This window comes from Myxocyprinus asiaticus, chromosome 7 (assembly GCF_019703515.2).
Source record: "Myxocyprinus asiaticus isolate MX2 ecotype Aquarium Trade chromosome 7, UBuf_Myxa_2, whole genome shotgun sequence".
Taxonomy (NCBI): Eukaryota; Metazoa; Chordata; class Actinopteri; order Cypriniformes; family Catostomidae; genus Myxocyprinus; species Myxocyprinus asiaticus.
This window is the reverse complement of record NC_059350.1, coordinates 200,646-222,398: the sequence shown is the minus strand read 5'-3', so window position 1 is coordinate 222,398 and position 21,753 is coordinate 200,646. Positions and strand designations below refer to the sequence as shown.

Sequence of the window (21,753 nt, the reverse complement as noted above, 5' to 3'; positions counted from 1 at the left end):
GAATAAGATCTGTGATGTATGGAGGGGAAAGACCATGTAGAGCTGTTAATGTAGTGAGGAGTAATTTATACTGAATGCAGTAAGAAACAGATAGCCAGTGCAGTCTACGTAAAATAGGGGTGATGTGAGATGATTTCTTGGAATAAGTGAGAACCCGAGCTGCAGAATTCTGAATGTATTGCAGCTGATTGATTGTTTTATTGGGGAGACCAGAAAAGAGATTGACCAGGACACCATCAATATCAACAGACTGATCAGAGTGGCGAGATGTAACATTTGTGGAACCAACTAAAAGTACATCAGTTTTGTCAGTGTTAAGTCTGAGAAAATGATTGGTAATCCAGCTATTGATGTCACTGATACATGCAAATAAGGAGCTGTGGGTAAGGGGCAGTGGGTTTTGAACTGATATATAGCTGTGTGTCATCAGCATAACAGTGAAAGTTGATGTGACCCAGGGGAAGCACATAAGTGATGAAGAGCAGTGGACCAAGAACTGAACCCTGAGGGACGCCTTGAGAATCAGGAGCTGTTGTGGATTTTGACTGATGAATAGAGATGTAGTGTTGACGGTCAGAAAGATAAGAATTGAACCAGGATAGTACAGAACCAGAAACGCCAATAGCAGAGAGGTGAGAAATGATTATGCTGTGTGAGATAGTGTCAAATGCAGAAGATCTAAGAGAAGAAGAATAGTGAGGGCACCGGTGTTTGCGGCCATTAGAAGATCATTAACGACTCTAATGAGTGCAGACTCTGTGCTATGGAGTGGACGGAAACCAGACTGAAAACACTTAAAGAGATTGTGTGAGGCCAGATAGGATTTTAGCTGAGAGGCAACCACTTTTTACATCAATTTGGACAGAAAAGGGAGATTTTAAACAGGAAAGTAATTTTTAAGGTCAGAAGTGTCTAGGCCGGGCTTTTTTCAACTCTGGGGTGACAGCTGCAGTTTTTAGTTCTAGAGGGACTATACCAGTACAAAGAAGTCTGTTGATGAGGAGGGAGATAGGCACCGAAATGGCAGACAGACAATGTTTAAGCAGGGCAGTGTGGGCCGGGCCTAACTGACAGGAAGTAGAATTAGATTGCTTGATTAACTCAGTAATTGCAGGTGGGCTAGTAGGGGCAAAGTCAGAAAATGTGCCAATCATGAGGTCAGTGAGGAAATCATGTGGTGCGTCGGAGATACGATAGTAGGGAAAAGTTTGTAAAGTGAATTCATTTTATTTTGAAAGAAATGACTGACAGAGCTCAGCAGAATCGGAAATAACAGACACAGGTGGGTTGGTGAGTTTGTTAACAGTGGAAAAGAGTGTTTTGGGTCTGGAAGAAGTATTATTGATGAGGGAAGAAAAATATGCCGAGCGTGCAGCACTTAATGCAGATTTGTATGTCTGCATATGGTCATCGTAGGCAGATGAGTAAACAGTTAAACTAATAAACCAGGAGAGAGGGCCTGGAGAAGAGTTTCAATGTTTACTGGTACATTGTCAAAAAGATATATTTGAAATAGCCATCTCTATTTGAGACCGCCTCTTCCCTCTGTGGTACATGCCTTCCAAACAGACCTTTCGCAATCCCAAGCATCAAACGCTCCGTTGGAGCTTTCCCTAGTGTGTAGGCGCCCTTATAATGTTATATGTCACCATTAAACCTGTAATACTCAGATGTATTTTCCATGTTTCATTTACAATACATCAGTTTTAAAAGTATGCTGATGATATATGATTTGTATTTCTTGGTTTGTTTTAAGCACTGAATGATTTAAAGACTGTTGAAGTGCTGAACTCACAGTGACCAGAGCAGCGGCAGTGGACGACACGGCAGCTGACAAACCAAACGACTTGATGCTCTCAGAATCTGTCAAACGAACATCAACAAACACATGAGTGACAAGTGTGTGTGTGTGTGTTTGTGTGTGTGTGTGTGTGTGTACCTGGCCGCTGCAGTATGGTGCAGTTCAGCAGATCTGTGCTGCACGTGTAAATTCCCCCACTTGAGTTTCTTTGTAACGGAGCTCCAACAATAATTCTGCAACATAACAGAATCAAAGATTAAAAAACAACTAATGTATATTAACAGAATCATGAGTAGATCAAATTCAGATAATAATTTGTGTGTGTCAAGGATGGTGTATGTTGTATTTGCATCGATCTGCTGCTAACCTAACCCTAACACTGAAGGTGCTGTTCCCACGATTGATTTTGTGCTTGAAAATATTTTCCTCTCAAAAGGAATCTATAGCAGCCCTATGAATTGTAAACAGGAAAAGGATGAAATTTGGTACATTGACTGGGGTGGGCATCAATAGCCCCCTGACAAAGTTTGGGGTCTCTATGCCAAATTCTATAGCGCCACCATCAGTTCAAATATTCACTTTTCTTTTGCATACAACTTTTGAATCGTTTGGTGGGGAAACCAAATTCCTTGCAAAATTCCTCTCCTCATGGAGATTGTAATGGACCATCTTCAATTGTAACATTTATAATTTTTTTGCTACTCTTCCAACACTTTGTCCAATCTTCACCAAAAATGGTCCAGAAAATCTTTAGACCGAGCCACACAGGAATGACTGAACAGAATTTAGATTTTTTTCCACGGTTTAGAAGTTACACCATTGCAAAATAAAGAATGGCAACCCAACTTGGTACGCTTCTTTAGGACCATAATCTGAAGCTAACTACCAAGTTTGGTGACATACCGGGCAATAAATAAAAAAAATAAAAATTTTGTGCATAACGTTTGAGCCGTTTGTTCTAAAAACTTGGTTGGCATCATTGACACCACGCTGTGAGGGTACCTGAGCATTTTTGGGAGAGTGCCACCTTGTGGTCAAAGTGAAATTGGATATATATATGCTTTTATTACTTCAGAAACGTTTAATTAGTTGGGCCTAAAGTCTGTCCTTTGGTCATGCAGAATCCAGTGATACTTCGTTTGTCAGGGTCAGCAATATTATTTCTCCCCTATTTAAAATTTTATTGAAAACTGTTTTTCCGCTACTCCTCGTACAAAATTTGTCCAATTTTGAACAACATTAGATCTGGATAATCTTCAGACCAAGCTGCACAAAATGATAAGGGGTCGTCCAAGGTGGTACTTTGAGATTGCAGAACAATTATATTGAGTGTGCCATCACTAAGCAGGAGATGTAACTGTATTGTTGCAACACTTTGTTTAATCAAAACGAAACTTGGTAAGCATCGTTAACACTGTGACCTGAAGGTACCTGAGCAGATTGTAGGTAGCACCACTTAGTGATCACTTAGTGCACTGTTTTTTCACTACTCCCCCTACAAATGATAACATGCTGGACAAAACCAATCAAGTTTCAAGTTTATGTGTTTACAACAATATGGCCGATGCAAAAGCATCATTTTCTCATCTGTGCTTTTCTTTGCTTACTTTCAGCTTTGTATGTTCCTTTGGGCAACCGTGAAACTTGTGGCAGTGTAGTGCAGTGGATTGTGCGCTGGACTGGAGATCAGAGGGGTACCTGTAGGGATGGGGGCATGGTTGTGTGTATGTTTGCGGGAGAGAGGGAGTGGCGTGGCTCATCAAACTGGTTGTAATTTCTAACAGCTGTTTCTTTTTACAGTGATGGTGGAGGGAGACCTTAAAAAGCAGCCAAACATGCCAGAGAGAGAGCGACACGACAGTACAGCGTTGGCATGTTCACGTATTAGTTATTTATAGTTTGTTAGTGAGAGTTTATGTTGCTAAGAGTTGAAGGTATTGTGAGTTTATGTTTTGATTTGATGCTACTGAGTGAAAGCACCATGAAGAGTGTGCAGAAGGCAGAAAATAAAGCCTGACCTGAACTGTGTCATTGCTTCCCTTCTCCTCCTTTCCGTGCCTGAACTGTGTTACTGTACCTTGCTGGAGTTTGAGAAGTTTGAATCATACTTGGGACGCCTCATAAAACGTTGGCATTTTGCAATGCATATCAAATCCCATGTGCATGTCTTTTGGGACATGTGTGGGTGAAATGTGGCCATTTCGGCACTTGGCCCCATTATTGCTGCTTATATTTTAGTAGATGTTTTACCAGTGATTGATTGTTTATGGAGGACTCTTAAAAGCATGAAATGGACTGATATTTTTCCCCATCTGCTGATGTCATAGCTCTTAGTTACATTGGGTTTCTCCATTTCGGGTCGTCTGATACTGACTAGAACAAATCCACTTGATGCTTAGTGGGGTCCTTTTTTGTATTCTTTGATATATGTATGAGTGGATATAAATACTTTTCAAAATGTGTATTTTTACTCACTGTTTCCTGTTTTCAGATTCATACTGATGAACACTGTAGCCGAAGAAATCTTCACGAGTGCCGTTAAACCAGAGCGCATGTTCAGTGTCCAGATTAAAACCTGCTGACACACACACTACATGGAGAGATGAAGAAACTGTTGAGACATCAGGAGACATGAGTGAGACTTCAGTCTCTATAAATGATTCACAGAGCTTGTTTTCTTGTTTTATTTTCTCTTCCTGTTCTTCATGGTTTCATGAGTGACTGCTGAAGTTCAAGCGTATTCCTCCATCAGTCTTCATCCCATTTAACCAGAAAAACTATACTGGTTGAGCAGCTTCTCTCAGATTTTTGCTGGTGTAAAACATGTTCACTATTTTTTTCTATCTGTTTTGATTTTTTAGATAGCTAAATGCATGTGTGTTTGTGTAAGGACAGTTGCTGTCAACATATTCACAACACACCACACCCAGTTGCAAGCGCACATACACATATATTTACTATAGCTCATGTAAATTAGCATATACTGTATGATAGACTAAATGAAAAAATTTTTTTTACTAGAGTAGCTCAACCCCTAATGCAAAAAAAATACAAATTAAAAATGAAATAAAACACGGTTTACTTTTCAATTCAAGACGTCAAAACTACAGCTGAATATATATTTATACACTCACACACACACACACACAAACACACACCAACACATACAGAGATACAGCACATTACGTGTGTGATATATATAGAATAATGAATATTTCTTACCCCACACAAACAGTATATAAAGCTTCATGCTCTTCATGCTGCTGTGATCTCTCCGTCTGTCTCTATGTTAAAGACTTCCTGTGTGTTTCTTAATTTCCTCTGCACCTCTGCACTTCTCACCCTCCCAGGGTGTGTGTGTTGCTATAACTGTGACAGCCACATCACTGAAAATGTCCTTACTGATATGAAAACTGACTAGTGAGGTTCACCGTTTGAAAGACTTTTGCTTTAAATCGACATCATCTCTGTATATGTGCATATGTGTGTTTTTATAACAGCAGTGTGTGTTGTTACAGTAAGACAAGTTGTGAAGTTTCAAAAAAGTAACACTCATTACATAAGGCACACGCATGATCTTCAGTATCTGTGTGAAAGCTTATGAGCACATAATAGGAAGGGTGTATTTCACACACACACACACACACACACACACAAGCACACTTTCAGTAAGTTCTTAGTAAGATCCGCTTGTCTTTATTTAGACATTGTGCAACACACACTCACACACAATCAGTCTTCAGGTGTCCTGGAGTGCATCTCATCTTGCTCTCTAGCTCACAATGTCATGAATCAGTATATTGTAAACAAGAATTCAGGCACTCAAAAAGGGTGTTCATCGTCTAAATATTGTGACACAATTACCTGAGACACAATTACAAGGTTTTATTAAAGACACTATTGTGCAATTTTAGTTGAAGATATTAAAACGTACAGTGCTATTATGAAGAAAGAAAAAAATACAGACGTAATACAAAGGAATGTATTTTTAATCTTCTTCCAATTATGGATGAAAATTGAAAAAAAAAAAATACAAACTTAACCACTTTTTAAGAGAAAAAAAGGCTTTGACTCTATAAATGTACAATTTTGCTCCTCTTGAGAAACTTCAGAAGACATGACATCATTTCCAGTAAGGGAAGATAGTGAGCAACAATGCTCCTTGGTTATTACGGTGAATTCTTGGAATTTTTATGGAGCGAAGGTGTGATGAGGAGGAGGGTGGGGCCGAGCCGTGACTATGCATGCCCGGCCCCCAATCGGGCTAATCAGCCAAGGAGAGGTATAAGTGCAGCGAATGCAGCAGTTCGGGAGAGAGAGAGAGAAAAAAAAAAACTTGCTCACCGGTTTCCCAGACATGCCGTTGCCTGGTCCTCGATCACTCCACCCTCTGGCAGACGACAGTCACTCCTCCCCGGGCGGACCTGAGCGAGTCCTCCAACCCCTGGCGGTTGGAACACCCCTCCACGTTTTGGCGATCGGTAGGGAACTCCTCCGCACCTGGCAGTGGCTCCACCACTCTAGGCGACCAGCAGCGAGCCCCTCCTCCCCTCGCGGACAGCAGCCATTCCTCCGCGTCCAGGTGGTTGGCAGCAACACCTCCATCCCCCGGCGGATGGCCGCGGCTGCTCCTTTGGGTGGATGGCAGTGGCGAGGACTCCACAACAGTGCATCCCTCCTCCTTCCTGGGCTTTGGCACCAATGTAACAAGGTTAAGGATGGGAAAGGAGGAGGTGGGAACCGGCTGAACAGTCAAAATGATATTTAATGAGAACTTAAACAAAAAGACAAACACAACACACACACACACATGGCAGCTACATGTGGCTGTCTCTCTCCCGAACAGCCGCATTCGCTGCACTTATCCCTCTCCTCAGCTGATTAGCCCGATTGGGGTCCGGGCGTGCGTAGTTACGGCCCGGCCCCGCCCCGCCCTCCTCCTCGTCACAGAAGGTTTCAGTGCACTTGAATGACTGGGACAGACCTAGAAATGACCGACTCCCTGGTCAGTGCCCTGACTATTGAAGTAGGCAGCAGATTGACATGTACCCTTGATTTTTAAGTCCTCAAATTTTACATATTGAAACTGATCTGTTTGAGTGTCAGTCCTGGAATCTCTGAAGCATCTCACAAGTTTTCTTGCTCAGAACCTCTTGGATCTTCTTGAGTCGTCGGTCAGAAATGGGTCTGACATAACTGTGAGGCAGAATGACGGCCATTCCATCCTGCACCTCGCCCATCACCAGCAGGGGGAGCTCTTGGTGCTGCGTGATGTTGGGACACGGGCAGCTCCAGTCCATGCGTGCCAGCGTCACCTCCAGATGTTGCGTTTTGAAGAGCTGCAGGCCCATTTCCTCGTCACGCAACACCTGCTCCAGACGGAAGCGTGCAATTCCCGAATCCAGCTCCTCGATCAGTTCAGTCAGGCGTCCCACGATGGCAAAGTCACTGCGGCAGAGACTCGACACCATTTTTCCTTTCGGCCGGCAGCTTTTACAAGGACGGCCCTTGAGATGTGGGCAGCTCGCTTCGCATTCTTTACGGGTGCGGAAGTTGTTCTTATTGCCGTGGCAGCCACCATAGATGAAAGCCTGACACTGTTTTGTGAGTGTGTTGTATGCCCAGCGTGCCTCCCAGTGTTTACACGGGCCCTGTACAGCGGGCAGGGAGCACACAGCCAGACCCTCGCTCTGACACGCTGCGCGGCACTCCTCGTACGTCTCAAAGCGGTTGCGGCCACCTTCGCAGCCCCCGTGAGCAAATGCGTGGCAGGAACCCTGTGGCGCATCATAGAACCAGTCAACTAGCTTCTCACCACACTCTGCACGCTCCACCGGCGCCAAGCAATCAGCGGGCGAGAATGGACGACCTAACGGCAAGCCCGCTTCTGGGTCATCAAAGAAATCGTCATCATTGTGCCTTACAACTGAAAGTGGGTAATCAGCCCTCAACGCTCCCACAGCGTTGCGTGCGATACACGTATAGATTCCTGTGTCCAAGATGTGCGCGTTATACACCACCAGCTGACCGATGTTGGTTATGACAACGTTACCGTACATCTGGTCTGGCCTCATGACGATTATTTTGTGTGCCTCGGACTGCTTCTCCCAGGTGACATCAGGCTTGGGGTGGCCGATCACATCACAGTGAAAGCTCGCCGTTCCACCCGGGTAAATGACCTGGTGCTGGGGGTTGGAGTAGAGGGTGGGTGGGAAGGGGTCAGAGTCGGGCATGGCGAGCGTAGGTTGAGCGGTGGTGTCCTGCGGCAGGGGGCTGGGGTTCAGACTGGACAGGTAATACCGGCAGGTTACCACGATGAGTGTGATCCCCTGCATGCATGCCTCTGCGTCCATGTAGCAGCGGTTGAAGTACGTGAGTCCGTCCGAGGCGCAAGTGAAACTGGGCTCACTTTCGCAGTGATCGTGACATTTACACACTGGCTGCCCCTCCCACACGTCACACTCCGCCCCCTGCTGGCTGCACACAAACTTATCACAGCTGGCCACACCCCCCACCGCCACACCCACACCTGATTGGCCATCAGCAGAGGAACCGTCAGAAAAGCGAGCGGCTACACAACTCAGCAGACCACAGACGTTAGTGCAGCACTTTTCAAACGCAGCACAATCCTGTGAAAACAGACAATTTATTATTAAGCTTATTTTTTCTATACCTTACCCTCAAATTAACCTTTCTACATTTTTATATTTTCATATTATATTATATGATATACTACACCTATAAAAATTAGACTTCATTTAATTATTTCTATTTATTTTTATTAATAAGACATTATTTAGTATGTTTATTAGGCTATTTTCCTCAAGTAGATTGTTGGTTGTTCCACACATTTACAATCATAACATGGACACACACACACACACACACACACACACACACTCACAAAGACACACACACACACACACATACAAAAAGACACACACACACATACAAAAAGACACACACACACACACACACACTCTCTCTCTCTCTCTCTCTCTCTCACTCACACACACACAGACACACACACACACAAAGACACACACACTCACACCAATTAACAGATCTGTGTCACACGTAAGTGAAAAAAATAATATTTTGGCCACATTCAGCTGCGGTGTGAACGTAGGTGACAAACTGCAAATATTTCTGAAAATTCTGTTTTAAACTAGCTGAAACTATAAGCAGATAAGTGAATGTGTGTGTAAAAAGAGACGGAAGCAAATGAATAGTTTTAAGATGTAGGGTGTTATTTCAAGATGTCTCAGATGGGTTAGCAGAAAACAAAACCAGCACACTATACACTACTGCAACACTACAAACTACTTAACAGCACACTACACACTACTGCTACACACTACTGTACAGCACACTATACACTACTGCAACACTACACACTACTGCTACACACTACTGTACAGCACACTGTACACTACTGCAACACTACACACTACTGCTACACACTACTGTACAGCACACTGTACACTACTGCAACACTACACACTACTGCTACACACTACTGTACACTACTGCAACACTACACACTACTGCTACACACTACTGTACAGCACACTATACACTACTGCCACACTACTGCTACACACTACTGCACAACACACTACACACTACTGCTACACACTACTGTACAGCACACTACACACTACTGCAACACTACACAGTACTGATACACACTACTGTACAGCACACTGTACACTACTACAACACTACACACTACTGCTACACACTACTGTACAGCACACTATACACTACTGCAACACTACACACTACTGCTACACACTACTGTACAGCAAACTACACACTACTGCTACACACTACTGCACAACACACTACACACTACTGCTACACACTACTGTACAGCACACTACACACTACTGCAATACTACACAGTACAGCACACTACACACTACTGCTACACACTACTGTACACTACTGCAACACACTACTGTACAGCACACTATACACTACTGCAACACTACACGCTACTGCTACACACTACTGCACAACACACTACACACTACTGCAACACTACACAGTACAGCACACTACACACTACTGCTACACACTACTGTACAGCACACTATACACTACTGCAACACTACACGCTACTGCTACACACTACTGCACAACACACTACACACTACTGCTACACACTACTGTACAGCACACTACACACTACTGCAACACTACACAGTACAGCACACTACACACTACTGCTACACACTACTGCATAGCACACTACACACTACCGCACAGCACGCTACACACTACAGCACAGCACACTACTGCACAACACACTACACACTACTGCTACACACTACTGTACAGCACACTACACACTACTGCAACACTACACAGTACAGCACACTACACACTACTGCTACACACTACTGCATAGCACACTACACACTACTGCACAGCACGCTACACACGACAGCACAGCACACTACTGCACAACACACTACACACTACTGCTACACACTACTGTACAGCACACTACACACTACTGCAACACTACACACTACTGCACAGCACGCTACACACTACAGCACAGCACACTACTGCACAACACACTACACACTACTGCTACACACTACTGTACAGCACACTATACACTACTGCAACACTACACACTACTGCACAGCACGCTACACACTACAGCACAGCACACTACTGCACAACACACTACACACTACTGCTACACACTACTGTACAGCACGCTACACACTACAGCACAGCACACTACTGCACAACACACTACACACTACTGCTACACACTACTGTACAGCACACTACACACTACTGCAACACTACACACTACTGCACAGCACGCTACACACTACAGCACAGCACACTACTGCACAACACACTACACACTACTGCTACACACTACTGTACAGCACACTACACACTACTGCAACACTACACACTACTGCACAGCACGCTACACACTACAGCACAGCACACTACTGCACAACACACTACACACTACTGCTACACACTACTGTACAGCACACTATACACTACTGCAACACTACACACTACTGCACAGCACGCTACACACTACAGCACAGCACACTACTGCACAACACACTACACACTACTGCTACACACTACTGTACAGCACGCTACACACTACAGCACAGCACACTACTGCACAACACACTACACACTACTGCTACACACTACTGTACAGCACACTACACACTACTGCAACACTACACACTACTGCACAGCACGCTACACACTACAGCACAGCACACTACTGCACAACACACTACACACTACTGCTACACACTACTGTACAGCACACTATACACTACTGCAACACTACACAGTACAGCATACTACACAGTACTGCTACACACTACTGCACAGCACACAACAGTTTGGCTTAAAGTTTTGCTAATCGCTAAACTTTAAAAACAGAATGAAACAGTAATGGTACGTGTATAAAATGATGTACACTTATATGAGATAAAAGTCAAATCAGTCTAAAAAAAGCTGGTTTATTGTACAAATGTTGCTGGATGCACATTCATAAGCGCTGCCATGTTGAGATCACATGACCAGCCAAACATTTCTGGCTTTTACTGATTAATCTCCTGTAACGGAACAAATAATCATGACTAACTGCATATATCTACAATGACATGAGAATCGCAACATGAACACATATAAGAATGTCAAAAGCACCAGAACTTTGGTACCTCATCGATACTAAACTAAACAAGATGTAACGACACCAGTGTTTCTGCAGTACCGCTGGTAAAGAGTACAGACTCGGAACTCACGCGCTGTTTGATACAATCAATTACTTTAATGTATTATTTACATTCATATTAAAGTTACTGGTAATAAATCATGAGTTAGTGATGATGATGATGATGATGATGATGTGCATTCACCTGGTCTGTCTGACAGTCTCTCTCACAGGTGCTTTGTGCGTCCACCCACAGATTTGTGTTGACGTGATTCGGACAGACGCCAGCATGATCTCCGGTGACGAGCCGGACGCACATGAGGAGGAGAGAACAGACGAGTATCAGACGAGATCCACAGCTGCTGGAGTCCGGCATGAATGAGTTCTGCTGTGGGACAGTCCTGTTAATGTAAGAGAAATATAAAAACTATTGTTTCACTATTGTCTCACAGACTCTCGGATGTTCTTCTCATGTTCCTCATTTGTAAGTCTGTCTTCTGTGTTGGTCTGAGAGTTGTCTTCAGGATGGGGGTTTTATGACCGTCGAGCAACTGCACAAACATCGTTAAGAGATGAAAGGATGGTGTCTCTGAGATGAATCAGTGATGATGAAGAACATGAAGAAGGTTTTCCACAGTGAGGTCGGTGTGTTTTGTCTCCTCTCTCATGTTTTAATATGCAAAGCTCGCTGGGAACACAAGCGAAGCTCAAAATCTGATCACATCTCTTTGTCCAGCGACGCCTCTGAGGAGCCTCGACCCTTTTATTCACCGACATGACCCCGAGACCTTCACTGACCTTTGACCGGGCAGGGTCACGGCCCTCAACACAGCAGACATGAGAAGCTCAGCTTTCACCCCATTATACAGCAGCAATGAGTTCACTGAAATGAGTTTCATCTGGAGATGTGACAGACACATTTCCTAAAATGTTCAATTAAAAGAGTCATTTCCAGGTTAGGAATGCAGAAGTAAACTATAGGTGAATGGAGAATACTTTAATAGTGACAGTGGTAAATAAAAGCAGATGTATTTCTTTATTAATGAAGTTTATTAACACATGTGGGTGAGGTATAACATGCTAACCAGTGTGAACAAAGAAACTGCTTTTGGATATTTATATGATATGCAATGAATGCTTCGAAATTAACATGCAAACCAAAACAAGTATGAATACAGTATATTTTATTCTGGTGAGTATGGGAGCAGAATTTGTACTTTTTCTCAATTAGGGTACAATGGTGCTAAAGATCCCGTGGGGTAAAAGACACATTTGATTTGATTTTCTCACAAACCACGAAACAGCACTTTCTTAAACACCTGTTTGTCACAAACACTTATGGAAACCCGTTTTATCCATGGTTTATCTCTTCTTTCTGTTCATGAAATACAGACATACTGAGTACAAATCATGAATATTTACTTTATAACTCCCGCTTCAGTTCAACAGAATACATCTGAATAAAACACATTCACCCATTACAACTGTTTAATACACAAACATTTACATTTAGCAGATATTTTATCTGACTTATGAGGAAAAACAATATAAATTCTGATCATATTTCAATTTAAAGCTTAACCATAAATCTAGACAATAAATGTTAAATCTAAAGATGGAAATAATATTCAAATCACTTAATAACTTTAGCTGATGTTATCACTGCTGTGTGCTTTAATAATTACATTTATATTTGACAACGACTTGAAACACGGTCATTAAATCATAATTCAGTTTAATGTAGTTGAGCTGATGTCCTGCAGGCGAATGACAACACTGAACACAACCAACTGAAACATAATAAACATACTGTATTATTATTATCTTTATTTATATAAAAGATATATAAAGTGTTTGTTGTGTGTCACTCTGGGAGCTTCTCGTGTAAATAATGTCAGATTTGAGTTTTTAAATGAATAATGAGATGAAATGATGAAGATCAGAAGACATGAGACAATTGTTTGTGTATCCAGTGAAATTAGAAACCAGCTAATGTACATTACCAGCGGTGTGTGTGTGTGTGTGTGTGTGTGTGTGTGTGAGTGGCTGCTAGGTCATTTAGCGATCTTAGTACCTCATTGATCTGGGCCACAATACTTCCTTTGTTATTGGATCTATGAGACTTGTGTGTGTTTTAATGGTATCTGGGGCTTTTATTTTGAAGTGTTGTTGTGACGCATCCGGGGCTCTTATTTTGACGGGTTGTTTTCGGAGCTCGTGGCCCGTCACTGCAGTGCAGCGCTCAGTTCATCGCGAATCTTTACAAATCAAATCAAATAATCAAATCATTAAATCACTGATCGATATTACAGCAGTAATGCGCGTGCATCAGTGTGTTAGTGTACTTTAAACACATCTGCAGGTGAGTGCGCGCATGACACGAAATAAACGATAGAGTTCACTTCCTATAATGAAAAAACACATTACTAATGATCATAATGATTCATTCTGCAGTAATAAAGGCTTTATAAAGTGTGACATACTGCAGATATTCACTGTCAGTATGATATTATACAGTTACAGATGTGAGTTTATATGTGGTCTGTAAACTTGAGTGTGTTTGTATAATTATGGATGTGTGTGTGTGTTTTCAGTTTCATTTAGTGTGTGTCAGTGGGTCACGTGATGGCGTCGGGTTCGGAGGCGGTCCACTACATCCACCTTCATAACTCCAGTCAGTCGGTACTGGAAGCGTTGAGATCTCAGCGACGCAAAGGTCTGTTCTGTGACGTCACCGTGCGCATCCATGACGCGTCGCTGCGGGCGCATGCCTGCGTGTTGGCGGCGGGCAGCCCGTTCTTCCAGGACAAGCTGCTGCTGGGTCACTCGGAGATCTCGGTGCCGCCGCTAGTTCCGGCTGAGACGGTGAAGCAGCTGGTGGACTTCATGTACAGCGGCTCGCTGGTGGTGCTGCACTCGCAGGCGCTCTGCATCCTCACGGCCGCATCCATCCTGCAGATCAAGACCGTCATCGACGAGTGTACGCAGATCATCTCTCAGCGACGTGCCGCAGCTGCCGCCGCTGCTGGAGGGACGGGGCCTCTAGGGGCCGCTCTTCCCAAGCAGGAGGAGGGTGGCGACGGGAAAGAATGCGAGAGCGTGCAGCCACTGCAGGGCTTCACTTACGGCATGCAGGGCAATTGCGCGTCTGCGGCGGAAATGGCGGCCGCTCTAAGCGGGGGGGCACCGGGGGAGGGTGGGGCCATGGGCTCACTGATGCCCCTTGCCGAGTTAGGTGGGGCAGGGCTGTGTCGAGAGGAGGGGCTGGGTATGTCAGGGGGCGGGTCTATGCTGAAGTCGACAAGCTGCTCACAGGAAATCAACTACATGTTGAACACGAGCGCGGAATGCAGTGCAAATGTTGCCGCTGCAAACGAGCGTGCTCAGATCGTCTCTCCGCCTGGGATGGGCCGCGGCGGGGGGGTGGAGTACAGTGGCGGGGGGGAGGAACTAGTGGGGAGCATGGACAGATTCAGTGAAGAGGATGAGCGAGAGGGAGAAAGAGAGAGAGAGACAGACAGAGAGAGAGCTGCAGCGCACACACGCAAACAGAGACAGCCGCTCAGACTGCAGGTACACACACACTTTTAAAGACAGAACTACTGTGAGCTCCGAGGTTGTTAATTGATGGTATATGTTCTGTTGAAGATGTCAGTTTGTGTTATTTCAACTTTTCAATTTTTAATAAATCATGTTTAATAGCAGGATTCCTGGTTAAAAACTACACTACCCATAATCCTAAAGAGAGATCAACCAATCAGAGAATAATTTCAAAAGAGCTCCGCCCACTCCCATGATGCATTGTCAATGATGCAATCGTGTCGCTCTCCCTACACTCTCAAACTACTGATATATTTGTATTTATCTGAATATTTCATTCTCTAATAATTTATATTATATTGTGTGTGTGTGCAGGTGTTGGGGGGGGAGGAGGTGGTGGTGAAGAATGAGGGGGTGCAGGAAGGGGAGGGGCTGTTTGAGATGGACGAGAGAGGGAACGCATCACACCAGCACACCTATGGACAGGTAAAACACACACACACACACACACACACAGTAATGTACATGTCCTGCAGAGCAAATGCAGCAGAGGCCACTAGAAACATGTGTGTGTGTGTGCATTTCAGGGCGGGTTCTTTGAGGAGTCTGGTGTGTTCTCTGGTGGTTTTTGGTCTCAGGCGGATCCGCAGGCATCTCTGGGTTCAAACTCTCGTGGTCGAGTCAACAAACCGCTCTCGCCCCCGCCGACAACACAGAGCCTCAGCAACCAGGTGTGACACACCCAAACACAACATTATCATCAGTAAAATAATAATACACTATATCATGATGATTATAACATGTCTTTATTTTCAGATGCTTTTTCAGTTTCCTGCTAGCGAATCACAGTCCTCCTCCTTCTATGTGGGCGGGCCAATGGTGATTGACAACATGTCTGATTCATGTCAGCAGGCCCAGCCCCCTGCCCCGCTGACCCCAGCTCCACCCCCCTCCTCCCCAGCATGCATCGCGGGTCCGAGTTTTGCCCCGCAGGGATCCGAGTCGTTCGACTGCAGCCACTGTGGAAAATCACTGCGCTCGCGCAAGAACTACAGCAAACACATGTTCATCCACTCCGGTACGCACACAACACCATTGTTGATAATAATCACTAGATAAATAATGTTTGTCATGACAAACTGCCAGCAAGTGAATCAGACAGAGACAGAGAGCACAATTTAAAACAGATCAAAGGCCCTTTATGGGTTTGTTTACATTTGTATTTTTGACAGTTGGAGTTTGAATTTACCCGCATTCCATTGACCTGTTTGAACATTCCGTCAGTTCAAGTCTATTTGATTTTCCCAATTTTTGATCGTCCGCTGTGTGAAAATTGTAAGTCCAATCAGTCTGAAAAGATAGAGCACATTATTCCATAACAGTCTGAAGGTCTGTACCAATTTTGATGGATGTAACTTGAAAACTCTTGGAGGAGTTAGTGTTAGAAATGTTGGTGTCGGTTTAGGGATTTTGAAAAAAACAAAGTAAGTTTGTAGAATAACAGTATGTTGATGTTATCAAGCCAATGCAATGAACTACTTGCACAACTGCTTTTAATAAAAACAGGTGCGTTCATCGCCTCTCTCCTCCCTCACACGTACTTGTTTAATTCTTCCACTGAATTTTGAAGAAGCTGTACACAGTCATTTTCAGAATATTTCTTCTCTTATCTCTGAAAAGATCTGTACTTTAAAATCCTCTTCTGAACACTCAATTTAAGTGGCGTTTTGAGAACTAGGCAACTACGGCGCATGTAAACACATTCAACCACAAACAGCACTATTTCAAAGCGGAAGTACGTCATGAATGCAAGTAGTCCATTGTTGACTAGTACAGATGCAGGGTTGACGTGTTTGTGTGTGTGTGTGTGTGTCTGTCTGTCTGTGTGTGTGTGTGTGTCTGTCTGTGTGCGTGTGTGTGTGTCTGTGTGCGTGCGTGTGTGTGTGTCTGTGTGTGTGTGTCTGTGTCTGTGTGCATGTGTGTCTGTGTGTGTGTGTGTGTGTGTGTGTGTGTGTGTGTGTCTGTGTGTGTGTCTGTGTGCGTGCGTGCGTGTGTGTGTGTGTGTGTGTCTGTCTGTCTGTGTCTGTCTGTCTGTGTGCATGTGTGTGTGTGTGTATGTGTGTGTCTGTCTGTCTGTCTGTGTGTGTGTGTGTGTGTCTGTGTGTGTGTGTCTGTGTGCGTGCGTGTGTGTGTGTGTGTGTGTGTGTGTGTCTGTGTGCGTGTGTGTCTGTGTGTGTGTGTGTGTGTGTGTGTCTGTCTGTGTGTGTGTGTCTGTGTGTGTATGCGTGTGTGTCTGTGTGTGTGTCTGTGTCTGTGTGCGTGTATGTGTCTGTGTGTCTGTATGCGTGTGTGTGTGTGTCTCTGTGTGTGTGTGTCTATGTGTGTGTGTGTGTTTGTGTGTGTGTCTGTGTGTGTGTGTCTGTATGCGTGTGTTTGTGTGTGTCTGTGTGTGTGTGTCTGTGTGTGTGTGTCTATGTGTGTGTGTGTGTGTGTGTGTCTGTATGCGTGTGTGTTTGTGTGTGTCTGTGTGTGTGTGTCTGTATGTGTGTGTGTGTCTCTGTGTGTTTCTGTGTGTGTGTGTGTGTCTGTGTGTGTGTGTGTGTGTGTCTGTGTGTGTGTGTGTGCTTCTGTGTGTGTGTGTGTCTGTATGTGTGTGTGTTTGTGTGTGTGTGTGTCTGTCTGTGTGTGTGTGTGTGTGTGTGTGTGTGTCTGTCTGTGTGTGTGTGTGTCTGTCTGTGTGTGTGTCTGTGTGTGTGTGTGTCTATGTGTGTGTCTGTCTGTGTGTGTGTGTCTGTCTGTCTGTGTGTGTGTGTCTGTGTGTTTGTGTGTGTGCAGGTCAGAAGCCGCATCAGTGCAGCATCTGCTGGCGCTCGTTCTCTCTGCGCGACTATCTGCTCAAGCACATGGTGGTGCACACGGGCGTGCGAGCGTTTCAGTGCTCCGTCTGCAGCAAACGCTTCACGCAGAAGAGCTCGCTCAACGTGCACATGCGCACACACCGTGTGGAGCGCACCTTCACCTGTGGCGTTTGTCACCGCGCGTTCACGCACCGCACGCTGCTTGAGAGACACGTCCTCCAACACCAACACCCCACGCCCACCATCAAACCGCCCACCAATCACATGGAACCGGGCAACAGCGGGATGGGTGGAGCCAGTGGACCGGGTCCCGCCTCTTAGAGGACAACGAATGGGTCTGAATCCCAGGAGCTTTAACACACACCCGCAGTAACTGCAGCAGCGGCCTGTGGCGCCTCTTAAAGCCAGAAAACCTCATAAAACACACAAACCTCACTGAGCGATTCACACTAAACGCAAACCACACAGTCTGCTGCGTCTGACGCCAGAGACTTTAACGTCTTTTTAATGTTTTACTCCGTTTATTCATGTTTTATTTTGTGTGTTTAATCTGTTTTTCTCAGTGTTTTCAAGGACTCATCAGAAAACAGACGGACCTCAGGACCAGAAGAGCACGTTTATTACCTCCATTTTTATTTCATCAACCTCCATTTTTACATTTTTTATCAAGTATATGCATACATTTTGATGATATTTTTATGGTTAAACGATACGTAAGAGTTTTATGTTGTGCTTAAATGCTGTGTGTTTGTGGGAGTTTCTCTTCATTATGGGCTGAAATATTGTATTCTGCTTTGGTTTCTGTATCCGGCATGCGCTCGCTTTACGCTGCATGAAGACGCATTAAATGCATTGTGATATTCACAACGTCTTGTTGTGTTTATTTGTTCAAATGGCCAGATTATGAACTATTAAATATTGCGTGATGATTATCATATGTGAATTGCATGGCAGATGTGTGATTTGATGAATGAAACTGTACAGACATGTTTATAGAAATATAGAGAGTTAACTCTGATGGTGCTGCTGAATATTTTACTCCAATATATCTAATAAAATTAGGTTGCCATGACAGACTAGAGATGTACAGTGATATACAGATCATTTATGCTTTTAAAGTCGAGTCAAAGAGAAGATGCTCTAAATAAATATTGGACGAGTATTTAAATACTCAAATGAAAATTTACATCGTTAATGAAAGGCGAAACTGTTTGTGCTTGATATTTTAGGTATAAATCCGTAATATGGGTCAATATCATAATAATGTTTTTGGCCAGAAATACATTTTATAACAGTATGTGGCACAAATCGAAATCGAAATTCAATGAATGCAAGATGACCTTCTTACATTTGTCTAAACGTGCAACAGACTCGATCTGTGTGCAAATGTAAAAGTTAATGATCATAAGAGTTTCTGGCTCATTTACTTGCATTCATTCATCAATCTCTTTAATGAATAAATACTTCTAGATGTAAGAGTTTTATAAGGATTTGACAGCTAATTGAATAGTAATGTTCATTCTATTTGAATGTCTGTCAATACGTTTCTGATTTTAAAACCAATAAATGGTTTTGAAGTCATTTGTTATTGGAATAATACATGTCTGTTGTTGAGATACAGTGTATCTGGTCTCAGTTTTCAGTGTTGTGGTCTAATCAAAGATATACTCCAGAAATATTAACTGAATCCTCCGTAATATGAACAGTACGAAAGAGTCAACCCCCTTTAAATATCAGAGTTGATTCAGTCGCTAGTGCTAGTTCAAAGGAATCGACCCCCTAGATGAATCTAAGTTAACTCCACCCTGCTGACGAAAGAATCGACTTACTGAAAGAATCGGAGCTGATTCTGTTGCTCTTCATTGTCCGAATAGAGATTCCTGGACAGTCAAGTGTGTCATTACTGGAGTCCAGGGGCGGATTATGAGTAGCAAGGGCCCCGGGGGGCCAATTTTCTTTTAAAGTTGAGATCTACGCAATCTATTTTCATTGATTTAAGTCTCTTTTACTGCCTGTTCTGTTATTTACAGTCAGATTAATTCAAACACACGGCACGGATGAGATAAAGAAACCACTCAATCGAAACACAGTCACTGAACAGTCACTGTTCTTAAAGAGACAGTACCATTACATTATACATCATGTAAACTCAATGTAAATACTACAAATTATGCATACAAAATGCATATAGCCATAATAAATTATGAAATATTTGAAATATTGATGAATTTAATAAATAGTCTCTTGCAGTATCTACACAAGGGTTTGTGAAGAGTTCAGGCAGTTCTGGCAAACGCTGCTATATGTTTTCTAACTCATCTCAATAATGGGGTGCGTTCCATTCAGAAATGATCATCCCTACACCCTATTTCCTTCAAAGACTTTACCCTCCATCGTGAGAGCTTCAATGGGCTGAAGGTGTGGGGCTCAAAAATAGTGGTCATTTCTGTTTGGAACGACCCTACAGCTTGGCTACCATTATAATTCTTCCATCGAAAAGCCCTGCGAACGCATGATTTAAGCCTTTTCAAAGTGTCCAAAAATCCCCTAGACTACATTACACTGACAGAATATTTAAATGAGTCATGAGTCTGTTCATAATTTCAAACTTCAGCGTCAAAACGTACACAACTTTAAATTTCTTAATCTGCTTTAAGATGCTCTCTTCTTTCTCTTTCTTTCTTTTTTTTCTTTTTTTTTTCTTGCTATAAAACCTGTAAAAAGTTCTAACTTTAAGCATTTAAAACTATTTTAAACTTTCAGACAAGGTTTTTTCAGACCAACATTTGTCTCAACAAACTTGACATATCTAGTTTAATCAGTACTTTTGAATATCAATATTTTATTTTTCCCAACTACCTAAGCCAAGTTTTGTGTAATGTAGGGCAGTTATAGCACTGAATAGTGTCAAAACATTTGTGTTCGACAGCACTTTTATACATAGAATACAACTTAAACATATAAAGCCTAACATTTGAAATAATAGTCAGAAAATTATCATTTTAAACCTGTTTAAACCTATTTTTCTACAAAATAATGAAATTTGAAGCACGTTGCTTGAAATCAATAAATACTAATTTTGAAATATCAGAAATAAAAGAAATGTTATTGTTAATTTTACTTTATCAAAATCAGCAAATATTTCACATAAAAAAGATGAGTGCATCAGAATATGATGGTTGCTATTTTGGGAAATTAAATAACAGGGTCTTCTACTTCCAGAAGAGCATGTTGCCATGATGATGTTGAGGCTTTAGAAAGTCATGTATCAAATATGATACGTGCGGCGTTATAAGGTGAAAGAGTTGCTCAAACAATGGAATTAGAAACAGAAAGGTTAAAGGCTCTATAAGAGAGCTGGGGGCCCTCATAGTCACAGGGACCTGTTGAGGGGCCCTTGTATAAGCTGTGGGGCCCTCATATTTGCAACCTGGTCTCATAGTGAAAACGTGACTCTATATACATTTTTGTAAAAGTTGTTATACATGTCTCCAGGTACAATTCCCTGCAGTTTCCAGGAGAAATGAACACGAGAGGCGCTACAACATCTGTGCGTTTTATTCACTTTCACTCAAATCATGAATTTAATGGCTGATTATGACTTTATTTATACTTATTTTTCGCTCTATTACTCAGAATCTGCTATTTTAAGATATCGACACTTTTACTAACACATCTTTTGAAAAACAACACATTTTAATGCTTTTATTAGAGACTCACCTACATTTATACACTTATTCCAACACAGATAGCTTGCACGGAAGCTCACCTGATTGGGCGTTGCACTTGGAGTCAGAGTACCGCTGACACGTGACATTACAGAGTCATAGAAG

General features: G+C 43.0%; 2 protein-coding genes across 4 annotated transcripts; one reads left to right on the top strand and one right to left on the bottom strand.

The window, feature by feature from the left end:
* Positions 1–2,000: 2,000 nt before the first annotated feature.
* wfikkn1 (WAP, follistatin/kazal, immunoglobulin, kunitz and netrin domain containing 1) lies at positions 2,001–11,898 on the bottom strand. The gene is made up of 4 exons (XM_051702273.1): positions 11,728–11,898; positions 5,024–8,430; positions 4,277–4,391; positions 2,001–2,034 (listed from the first exon to the last, which is right to left on the bottom strand). Exons 1-2 carry the CDS (start codon positions 11,896–11,898, stop codon positions 6,904–6,906), a joined length of 1,698 nt encoding a protein of 565 aa, XP_051558233.1. The 3' UTR covers positions 2,001–2,034; positions 4,277–4,391; positions 5,024–6,903.
* A 118-nt stretch (positions 11,899–12,016) lies between these two features.
* On the top strand, positions 12,017–19,367 carry LOC127443598 (zinc finger and BTB domain-containing protein 45-like). 3 transcript variants are annotated; one of them, XM_051702271.1, is made up of 7 exons: positions 12,017–12,163; positions 12,259–12,477; positions 14,117–15,095; positions 15,438–15,548; positions 15,650–15,793; positions 15,879–16,140; positions 17,898–18,626. In XM_051702271.1, the coding sequence occupies exons 3-7, from the start codon at positions 14,148–14,150 to the stop codon at positions 18,239–18,241; spliced, it is 1,809 nt and encodes a 602-aa protein (XP_051558231.1). In that variant the 5' UTR covers positions 12,017–12,163; positions 12,259–12,477; positions 14,117–14,147; the 3' UTR covers positions 18,242–18,626. The 3 variants fall into 3 exon arrangements, with proteins under 3 accessions (XP_051558231.1, XP_051558232.1, XP_051558230.1); XM_051702272.1 differs by lacking the exons at positions 12,017–12,163; positions 12,259–12,477 and adding an exon at positions 12,515–13,884 and having other exon boundaries at positions 18,484–19,367; XM_051702270.1 differs by lacking the exons at positions 12,017–12,163; positions 12,259–12,477 and adding an exon at positions 12,519–13,884.
* Positions 19,368–21,753: the final 2,386 nt, after the last annotated feature.